At 53.3% G+C, this 9,929-nt stretch overlaps 1 protein-coding gene, 1 long non-coding RNA gene and 1 other non-coding gene across 4 annotated transcripts in view; 2 read left to right on the forward strand and 1 right to left on the reverse strand.

Annotated features, from left to right (window-relative positions):
• Positions 1-4,630, forward strand: part of LOC136398119 (E3 ubiquitin-protein ligase RNF213-like) — a 44,625-nt gene extending 39,995 nt beyond the window's left edge. The window contains 4 exon segments of the mRNA XM_066372526.1: positions 751-990; positions 1,847-1,928; positions 2,641-2,675; positions 4,410-4,630. Of these exon segments, the coding sequence (XP_066228623.1) occupies positions 751-990; positions 1,847-1,928; positions 2,641-2,675; positions 4,410-4,565 (513 nt within the window). The 3' untranslated portion in view covers positions 4,566-4,630.
• Positions 4,631-4,996: 366 nt separating this feature from the next.
• TRNAV-GAC (transfer RNA valine (anticodon GAC)) lies at positions 4,997-5,072 on the reverse strand. The gene has a single exon. It is a non-coding gene; the product is annotated as a tRNA-Val (tRNA).
• Positions 5,073-6,025: 953 nt separating this feature from the next.
• On the forward strand, positions 6,026-8,777 carry LOC136398681 (uncharacterized). 2 transcript variants are annotated; one of them, XR_010750030.1, is made up of 3 exons: positions 6,026-6,159; positions 7,523-7,597; positions 8,387-8,777. It is a non-coding gene; the product is annotated as an uncharacterized lncRNA (long non-coding RNA). The 2 variants fall into 2 exon arrangements; XR_010750031.1 differs by lacking the exon at positions 8,387-8,777 and adding an exon at positions 7,976-8,368 and having other exon boundaries at positions 7,523-7,742.
• Positions 8,778-9,929: the final 1,152 nt, after the last annotated feature.

The following is a 9,929-nucleotide window of genomic DNA, read 5'->3' on the forward strand; positions in this document are numbered from 1 at the left end:
TGGTTTGAGCAAGGCTCACCAGCTTGAGCCTAAGGTCGCTGGCTCAAGCAAGGGGTTACTCGGTCTGCTGAAGGCCCGCGGTCAAGGCACATATGAGAGAGCAATCAATGAACAACTAAGGAGTCACAACAAAAAACTAATGATTGATACTTCTCATCTCTCTCCTTTCCTGTCTGTTCCAGAGCAATGATCAGGCATTGTGTGCCTATCTATCCCTCTCTCTGACTCTCTGTGTCTCTGTAAAAAACAAAACAAAAAGCCCTGGCCGGTTGGCTCAGCGGTAGAGCGTCGGCCTGGCGTGCAGGGGGACCCGGGTTTGATTCCCGGCCAGGGCACATAGGAGAAGCGTCCATTTGCTTCTCCACCCCGCCCCCCTTCCTCTCTGTCTCTCTCTTCCCCTCCCGCAGCCAAGGCTCCATTGGAGCAAAGATGGCCCGGGCGCTGGGGATGGCTCCTTGGCCTCTGCCCCAGACACTAGAGTGGCTCTGGTCGCTGCAGAGCGACGCCCCGGAGGGGCAGAGCATCGCCCCCTGGTGGGCAGAGCGTCGCCTCTGGTGGGTGAGCCGGGTGAATCCCGGTCGGGCGCATGCGGGAGTCTGTCTTGACTGTCTCTCCCCGTTTCCAGCTTCAAGAAAGATTAAAAAAACAAACAAACAAAAAAAAAAGATATGTGACTGACTTGAGAGCAAACCAGTGAATTCAGCGTGCCTTCTTCTTTTGTGCTTTAACATTGAAACATGTTCCTGTCAGCAACGTGAGGCCATGAACAAGTTCATTGAAGAAAGCCAGATCCTTTCCCCCAACATGAGAGGTTTTGCCACATCTCTTGTGGCCAACACACTGCCACTGCTGAGGACGGATCCCGGTGACGGTGGCCCTGAGGGCACAGTGACAGAAATGGCCATTCATGCTGCAGCTGTCCTCCTCTGTGGACAAAACAGAGTCCTTCAACCCCTGAAGAACTTGGCCTTCTCCCCGGTCACCATGGTGGTAAGACTGCACGCTCTGCTTGGTCACCGGCAGACACCCAGCCCCTGCCGGGGGACCTGCTGAACATGCTTGTTTTCTTGAGTCTGCCTCTGTCTCACCTGATCCTAAAGTCCACTGTGACAGTGACAGTCTTGCCTCACTCTTGGTTGTCTCATGGAGAGCTGTGACATTTTCTTCCCAGTGTTTGGGGTTGAGAAGAAAGAAAACAAGACGTCTGTGTCCTTGCTCTGGACCTCCTGCCTGATCCTTGCTCTGGACCTCCTGCCTGATCATTTCTCTGGACTCCTGCCTGATCATTTCTCTGGACCTCCTGCCTGATCATTTCTCTGGACCTCCTGCCTGATCATTTCTCTGGACTCCTGCCTGATCATTTCTCTGGACCTCCTGCCTGATCATTGCTCTGGACTCCTGCCTGATCATTGCTCTGGACTCCTGCCTGATCATTGCTCTGGACTCCTGCCTGATCATTTCTCTGGACTCCTGCCTGATCCTTGCTCTGGACTCCTGCCTGATCATTTCTCTGGATCTCCTGCCTGATCCTTGCTCTGGACTCCTGCCTGATCCTTACTCTGGACTCCTGCCTGATCATTGCTCTGGACCTCCTGCCTGATCATTGCTCTGGACTCCTGCTTGATCATTGCTCTGGACTCCTGCCTGATCCTTGCTCTGGACTCCTGCCTGATCATTGCTCTGGACTCCTGCTTGATCATTGCTCTGGACTCCTGCCTGATCCTTGCTCTGGACTCCTGCCTGATCATTGCTCTGGACTGCTGCCTGATCATTGCTCTGGACCTCCTGCCTGATCATTGCTCTGGACCTCCTGCCTGATCATTGCTCTGCTTTCTTGGTTTTTCAGACAGCATCTCTCCCAACGATGCCTGAGGACTTGCAGGCTCAAGCCACAAACTGGCAGGGTCTAGAACCCGTCCGCTGGTATAGTAAGTATTGATGTCTCAGACAGTCACAGTTCTCTGAGCTTTGAAGTTTCCTGATGCCACGGGAGCCGTTGGCTTAGAGTGGGAGGTCATGTGGTTGGTGCCTGAGGGTCCCAGAGTGCCCTGCCCCTCCTGCCATTGGTGCTTGGTGGGACAGGAGCGGCCTGCAGAGTGTAGATGACCTTCATCATGTCCTTCCTGGTCATGGGCAAGGACCTGCAGGACCTGCTCCTTTTCCCTGGACTATGCATCTGGGGAGAAGGACACTGGGAACCACTTACATCAGAGGCTCAGTTACAACAGAACCAGGTTTTTTGATCTAAAGATATTTTTTTTAGAAAAAATAAAACTGGGAGACAGAACCATGTCACCCATGACTTTATGTAAATTTTGCTCTTGCCTGAGTAAATAATCAAAAGTTATTCTAAAAGTTGTTCTAAAACATGCTCGTGGCAAAAAAACCCAGAGAAAACAGAAGTATATAAAATCCTATCTACCTTGCCTTCCACGGTAACCCCAGCATAGGCCTGGGATCTAATTTCTGTCTGCTCTGTAGACTTCAACTCAGAGACACTTTCCCATACGTACTTGGGACACATCCACCTTGCGTCCAGTGTAGTCAGGCCAGTGCGGAAAGAGTTAGCTTTCCCTTTGAGCCGTGGGTCATTAGGTGAAACCTCACCAGCCAATGCATGTCCCATTGTTCTCCCAACAGTGTGTCCCAATGGTCACCAGTGCTGTGTAGGAGAGGTGAGTCTTGTTTTGGAGCAGGGTTTGGGGGGCTTAAAACGAGTGTTCCTTCAGGGCTGGGAGGGGTGGGAGAGCATGGAGGAGGAGGATAATGAGGTCTTGTCTCTCCAGGAGAACATAGACTGTTTTGAGGGCTATCCCAGGTGTTCCAAATAAAGCTCTAAATGGAGCTCCGTGTGCCCAGCCAGCCTCTCAGCCTCGACACTTTGCACATACCTCTTTACTGGGGGCTGTTTTGTGCATTGCAGGGTGTGTAGTATCCCTGGCCTCACCAGATGCTGGGAGCACCCCTCTCCCCAGTGTGACACCCAGGGATGTCATGGGTCCCCTGGGGGACAGAATGGCTGCTGGTTAGGAACCAGTGCTAGCCACTTTTCCTGGCCCCTGCAGACACGTGTCTTTCTGTGATGGCAAAGTGGGGACTGGGTCAGAAGCTGGATGACCAGCCCAGAGAAAAGAGACAGGGCAGAGAGCAGAGCCAGGAAGAGGAAAAAGACTCGTAGCTCATAAGCTGGGGGGGCAAGACCTGTGTGTTCCTCATCCCTGAGTCCCAATACCCTTGTTAGGGGCGTTGGTAGCTGCCTGCTCAGTAGCAGGCTGTGGAAGCAACAAATGTTAATCGATAAATTAAATGAGAGACACAGAGGGAACTAACTGATATGCACCCTCCGCTCTAAGTTTCCTGACTTCCGTATCCGTGAAGGGTGATAGCCAGGTTCACCCCAGACTATGCTAGCCCTGCCTGTCTATAGTCTGTCCCAGAGTCCGAGCCACAGTTGCCAGCACAGAGTCCAGTGTTGGAGAACGAGGAAGCAGTAGACCATATGGTTCCATTATTTTAAAGATATTACTCATTTTAGCCTGACCAGGTGGTGGCACAGTGGATAGAGCGTTGGACTGGGATGCGGAGGACCCAGGTTCGAGACCCCGAGGTCACCAGTTTGGGTGCGGGCTCATCTGGTTTGAGCAGAGCTCACCAGCTTGGACCCAAGGTCGCTGGCTCGAGCAAGGGGTTACTTGCTCTGCTGTAGCCCCACGGTCATCAAGGCACATATGGGAAAGCAATCAATGAACAACTAAGGTGTCACAACGAAAAACTAATGATTGATGCTTCTCATCTCTCTCCGTTCCTGTCTGTCTGTCCCTGTCTATCCTCTCTCTGACTCTCTCTCTGTCTCTGTCAATAAAAAAATTAAAAAAAAAAAGATATTCATTTTAGAGAAAGAGGAAGGGGGAGGAGCAGGAAGCATCAATTCTTATATGTGTCTTGACCAGGCAAGCTCAGGGTTTTGAACCCGCGACCTCAGCATTTCAGGTTGACACTTTATCCTTTGTGCCACCACGGGTCAGGCATTTATTTATTTTTTAAAATAAAATTCCATAATGGAGTTGAGGAAATGCGGCGCTCCCAGTATCGGGAAAGAAAGCGCCCGAAATGGTGACGGTAGGGGGTGGAGAGCAGACAGAGCCCAGGATGGAACACTGGCTAGACACACAGTGATGATTCTGTCTGGGAGGGAAACTTCAGTTGTCTCTCCTGTTGGAGAAAGACCCAGATTTGCGCATGTTCAACATAATTGGCACAGAACATGTGCCCTGTCCCCCTCCCCCTGCCACCCATCGATACACATGCACCAGTGAGCACCCCTGGGGGCAGCCACTGCTCCGTGGTCTGTCTGCATCATGTGTGCACTGGTGTGGGTCCCGGGGCTGAGGCCATTGGCTCTGATCTAGTGCGGCATGCCCGTGGAGCAGAGCGTCTGCATCGACTGCGGCGCACCCATTGGAGGGAAGGGTCACAGACCCACCCAAGGACTCACTGTTGTCCAGTACGTATGGCTGTGTCCTCCGGTCACACCCTGGGCTGTGGCCTGTCTCTGTTCCGGCTGAGAAACTGGTACTAAACATGGTGTCACTGCTGTAGCGCCGGTGTACCAATGATGTGCTGGGAGGTGTCAAGGCCACAGTCCCTGTAGTCATACCCCAGTCTGTCATGTCATTGGCCAACTGGCTTCTTTTTTTATTTTTATATTTTTTTTACTTTTCTGAAGCTGGAAACGGGGAGGCAGTCAGACAGACTCCCGAATGCGCCCGACCGGGATCCACCAGGCAGGCCCACCAGGGGGCGATGCTCTACTCATCTGGGGCGTCGCTCTGTCGCGACCAGAGCCACTCTAGCGTCTGGGGCAGAGGCCAAGGAGCCATCCCCAGCGCCCGGGCCATCTTTGCTCCAATGGAGCCTCGGCTGCGGGAGGGGAAAAGAGAGACAGAGAGGAAGGAGAGGGGGAGGGGTGGAGAAGAAGATGGGCGCTTCTCCTGTGTGCCCTGGCCGGGAATCGAACCCGGGACTTCCGCATGTCAGGCCGAAGCTCTACCACTGAGCCAACCGGCCAGGGCCAAGCCAACTGGCTTCTTACCTGCAAAACAGACAATGTGTTTAGTCCTTATGAATGTGAATACTTGTTTATGCCACGTCTCCCACTAGGGACTGTCTGAGGCATGCTCCTGGTGAAATATGCTTGGCACATATCAGTGACCTAACCCAGAAGGACATTGAAGTTTACAAAACCAAAAACCGGACCTTGTCTCTCTGGGCAGATGCCATGTCACTTGTCAACTCCCTTAGTTTCCTCTTGTTAAGAAAGTAAAGGAGACATAGTCTTCCCGAATGCTGTGGGATCCAGGTAAAACCTGGTCTCACAGTCCCGCACCTGTACACCAGGTGAGGACGGTTGTAAGCACTGCCTTAGGGTGGCAGGTGGGGCCTCTGCGTGGTCATTGTCCATGCTGGCTATCCTGGTACAGTTACAGTTTCAAATATTCTAACCTGTTAGCTTCACAAACCATCAGAATGTCCTAGAATGGATAACACTTTTGCAACTGGACATGTCTGTCACATAGTACCTGCCATCTGGGTACAGTAGGACATCCTTTGCCAGAGCGTGGGTCCTGGTCTTTGATTTGGGAGGAGACCAGTGGTCACATGTCCCCACGTCAGCGTCAGCTCTCCTTACTTAGCCCACCTCCTGTCCCCGCGGGACTTCAGACGTCCGTCCTGACGTGCGGCCCAGTGATGGGACTGAGTGCCGTCTCGTTCAGCCACTTTCCCTCAGAAGGTTGTGGGCTTTTGGTCAGCCAGGAAGGTGGTTCTAGAAGGAAGAAGACTTCTAGGAACATGGTCTTGGCTTTAGCAGAAAGAGTACTTTTAACATCATTCTCTTCCATAACATGAGCCTGGTCTGCAGGCCTAAGGGGCTGGTGTGGGCCCTGAGAGCTCAGGAGAAATGACCTCAGCCCTCACCTTGACATCTCTTGCTCTTCCCAGAGAAAACCCAGACGGAACTCAGACTGGCCATATTCTGGGAAGCCCGACCTCCAGCTCCCAACCGGAAGTTTCTGACCAACAGCTGTCCCCGTAGTTTTTCTTCTCGCCCGGTTACTCACTCACCTGGCCATGCTTTTGGGAGTGGCGCACAGCCAGCAGGTACTGTGGCATGCTGCCCCTCTCTCTGTTTAGTTCCTACGGTGATGAGCTGCTCCTGCAGTGTCTCACAGCGTGTCCTTCTGTCTAAAAAGTCCTAGCCTAGGGGTTGGGAACCTATTGCTTAGGAGCCAGGTGTGGCTCTTTTGATGGCTGCACCTGGCTCGCAGACAAATCTTTGATGAAAATAATAATGTTAAAAATACAAAACATCCTCATGTATTACAATCCATTCATTTCCTACCGCTCATGTTCATGGTTGCGGGTAGCTAGAGCCAATCACAGCTATCCTCCGGGACAACACCAAATTTTTATTGGATAATGCATAATGTATACGGGTCGTTGTATGGCTCTCACAGAATTACATTTTAAAATGTGGGGTTCATGGCTCTCTCAGCCAAAAAGGTTCCCAACCCCTGCCCTAGCCCCTCCTGAGGATTTTGGGGTTGTCTTGGCTACCTAATCCACAAGCTGACATAGAACACAGGTACCCTGCCTCTCCCCGCTGGGACATCTGATGGTGTGGGGAAGCACTCACCAGCTCTTGTCAACCCCATTTTAAATGGCCAGCTCCATTTCCACCCAGGAACAGGGAAGCTAACGCAGAGTCAGTCTTCCCATGTCGGGGCTGTGGCTCAGGGGGTTGGGGGGCTGAGGCCTACAGTGGGAGGAAGAAGAGCATGTGGCTTCCTCTAAGTTAAGGGACTGTGAGAGCAGGCATCCCCTTTCCTGCTGACAAGACAGAGACCATCTCTCCACCTCCCCCTCCCCCTTCCCACCCCCGCCGGCAAAACCTGCTGGCTCACTCGTTTTTTAGCCCTCCTGCCTTCCACTGAGCTCCCTGTCTCCTCCACCTTGTGTGACACATCATTCTCTGGCTGCCGCAGGCTCTGAGCCACATCATCAAGCCCGCAGTGAGGGACCCGAGAGGGTTTCTGCAGCAGCACCTCCACAGGGACTTGGAGCAGAGGTTGCTGGTTTGATTCCTGATCATGGCACATATGGGAACAGATCGATGTTCCTCTCCCTCTCTCTGTCTCTCTCTCCCTCTTCCACTGAATTCAATAAATAAAGTTTTAAAAAATAAAATAAAACTGTTAAGGGGGGGGATCAGTGCAACCTTCATGCAAAGGCCCCTAAATTTTAGGAAGGGGTTTGATGAATTGGAGACACTGGGCAGTCTGGGACTGGAGCCTGGCAAGGGTGGGTGGGGAGTTCAGGGATGTCTCTGCCGCTCTCATGACTCCCCAGCCCTGCACTGTGCCTCCAGCAGCCCCTCTGCAGGCTAGTTCTGCACTGAGCACGTGGCCTCCCCTTGGAAGCCAATTTTCCACACAGCGAAAATGTTTTCTCTTGCCCACTTTAGCAGATGGTCCCCTACCTCGGCCTGAATTGAGAAATCACACAGGGGACAGCCGGCCTCCTTGGCAATGTCTTCCAGGCACGTAAGCTTACAAACTCACCTCCATCCTCACCCTCGCCATTTGTCTTCATTGTTGCTATGCCCTGGAGCTGGCCAGGGAGACCACCAACAGGGCACTTGGCTCAGATGCTGCTCAGGAAGTATGAGGGAGGGAGGAAAGAAGGTAGGCAGTTTTTGAGGGCTTGGTTGTGGCTTTTTGTTTCCTTAACACCCTTATCTGCCCTGTCCCCTCCACCCTTCCCAAAAAGGAGACTGCTAAAGTCCAAGTCATCCTGGTGGTTGGCAGTAGAGGGGGGTGGATTCCTAGCTCATAGAGGATGAATTCATAAGTCATGGCAGGGACTCAGGACCTAGACTTCCACAGTGAAGTCCTCACTCAAGTGCCCCCTGATTTAGACAGCAGAAGAGATTCTTCTGGGAAGAAGATGTGACTTGGATCTTCTTCGGATTATCAGAAATATGAACTTCACCTGACCAGGCGGTGGTGCAGTGAATAGAGCATCGGACTGGGACATGAAGAACCCAGGTTCAAAATCCCGAGATTGCCAGCTTGAGCATGGGTTCATCTGGCTTGAGCACAGGTTCGCTTGAGTGTGGGATCACACACATGACCCCATGGTCACCGGCTTGAGCAAGGGGTCACTCAGTGTGCTGTAGCCCCCTGGTCAAGGCACATATGAGAAATCAATCAATGAACAACTAGAGCTGCAACAAAGAACTGATTCGTCTCATCTCTCTCCCTGTCTGTCTGTCCCTATCTGTCCCTCTCTCTGTCTCTCTCTGTATGTGTCAAAAAAAAAAAAAAAGAAGAAGAAAAAAGAAAGAAAAGAAAAATGAACTTCTATGAGGTTGAAGGGCAGAAGTCTGGCCTGAAGGTTTGAGGAAGGACAACAGGGATCCCCAGAAGACAATCAACATTGTAGTGAATTCTGGTGAGGACCGAGTCCCTGGAGCAGGACTGATGGCGGGCAGGGGACATGCAGTGGCCAGGGGCCAGAGCCCCAGTGTGAGCAGGGTGACATGGAGTGGGCTGCATCAGGTGTCTGTGCAGAGGCCCCCACTGGTAGCCATGGGCTGGGGAGGTTAGTCCTCAGGCTCCTGGAACAGCCCAATGGGATGGCAAGACCATTTGATCTTGCCTTATCGTTCTGTGCCAGGGGAAACCAAGAGGACCACTGTCCACTTCCCAGAGTGACCATGGGAGTCTCAGGAAATGCAGGTGTCTTCCTGGAGAAACTGAGAGTTGAAATCATTATATAGGTTTCAAAGATCAGACAGTTCGAGACCATTTGTTTGAACACCAGGAGAGGAAGGAGTTTCTGCCCCTGTAGGGAGGAGCATCTTGGGAACCTGAGTCTCAGGGACTTCCCTGGACATGACATGTGTGTGGACCAGAGGGGTCATGGGTGTCTGAGCAGTAAGGTCCCAGCAAGGAGCAGGTCTGGGGAGAGCTTAGCTGGGGTCTGGGTGCTTTGTGAGGTGTTGGGCACCTCCAAAGATGAACTCTGACCCGAAGGCTAGTGTGGAGATACGGGCTTCGCAGCTGAAGTCCCACTCTGATTCTTAGAGCTCAGAGGTTGTCCAGCCTCTTGCTTACAAAATCAGGTGTTGTCATTAGGACACCGATTTGGATTGAGTGTCCTCAGTGACAGTTGCTTGGATGTTCTCCTCTTTCCTGATCTTCCCAAAAGAGTCCGTGTGCCTGGTAGGGGCTGGGTGGATGGGGAGCCAGCCAGGATGGGTAGGGGCGGGGTGGGGAGAGGAGCCTGCCAGGAGTGGTAGGAGCCGCCTAGGAGGGGGTAGGAGCTGCCTAGGAGGGGTAGGAGCCGCCTAGGAGGGGTAGGAGCTGCCTAGGAGGGGTAGGAGCCGCCTAGGAGGGGTAGGAGCCAGTGAGGAGGGGTAGGGGCGGGGCGGGTGGGGAGAGAGCCCGGAGTGTGTGGACTGGCAGCCACTCTGCAGCTCGGCCCCTCTCTTGGAGGTGGCTGCAGACTGGGTTGCGCCAGTCGCCTGGCAGCGGCCCTGACAGCGCCAGTCATGGGGAGCTAGAGGCCCACACACCTTGGCACCGGTGGCTCCCAGACCCAGGAAGGAAAGAACCCAGACACACAGACTCTTTTGGGCGGATCTGGAGAGAGGAGGCCGGCCAAGCAGCTGTCACTGAGGACACCGCGGGATGCTCTGCCCTCAGCATTCAGACGCGCTGGTATCTGCTCGGGGCGAGGGGATGCGCCCCCCCTCCCGCAGAGCTGCTCCGGTCCCGGCACTGTGGGTCTCGAGCTCCAGCGGCCGCCTGTACTGTGCCCGCACTGTGGGAGCGCGCCCTGCCGCACCTGGGTCCAGTCTTCGGGGG

This window comes from Saccopteryx leptura, chromosome 3, assembly GCF_036850995.1.
Source record: "Saccopteryx leptura isolate mSacLep1 chromosome 3, mSacLep1_pri_phased_curated, whole genome shotgun sequence".
NCBI classification, from domain to species: Eukaryota; Metazoa; Chordata; class Mammalia; order Chiroptera; family Emballonuridae; genus Saccopteryx; species Saccopteryx leptura.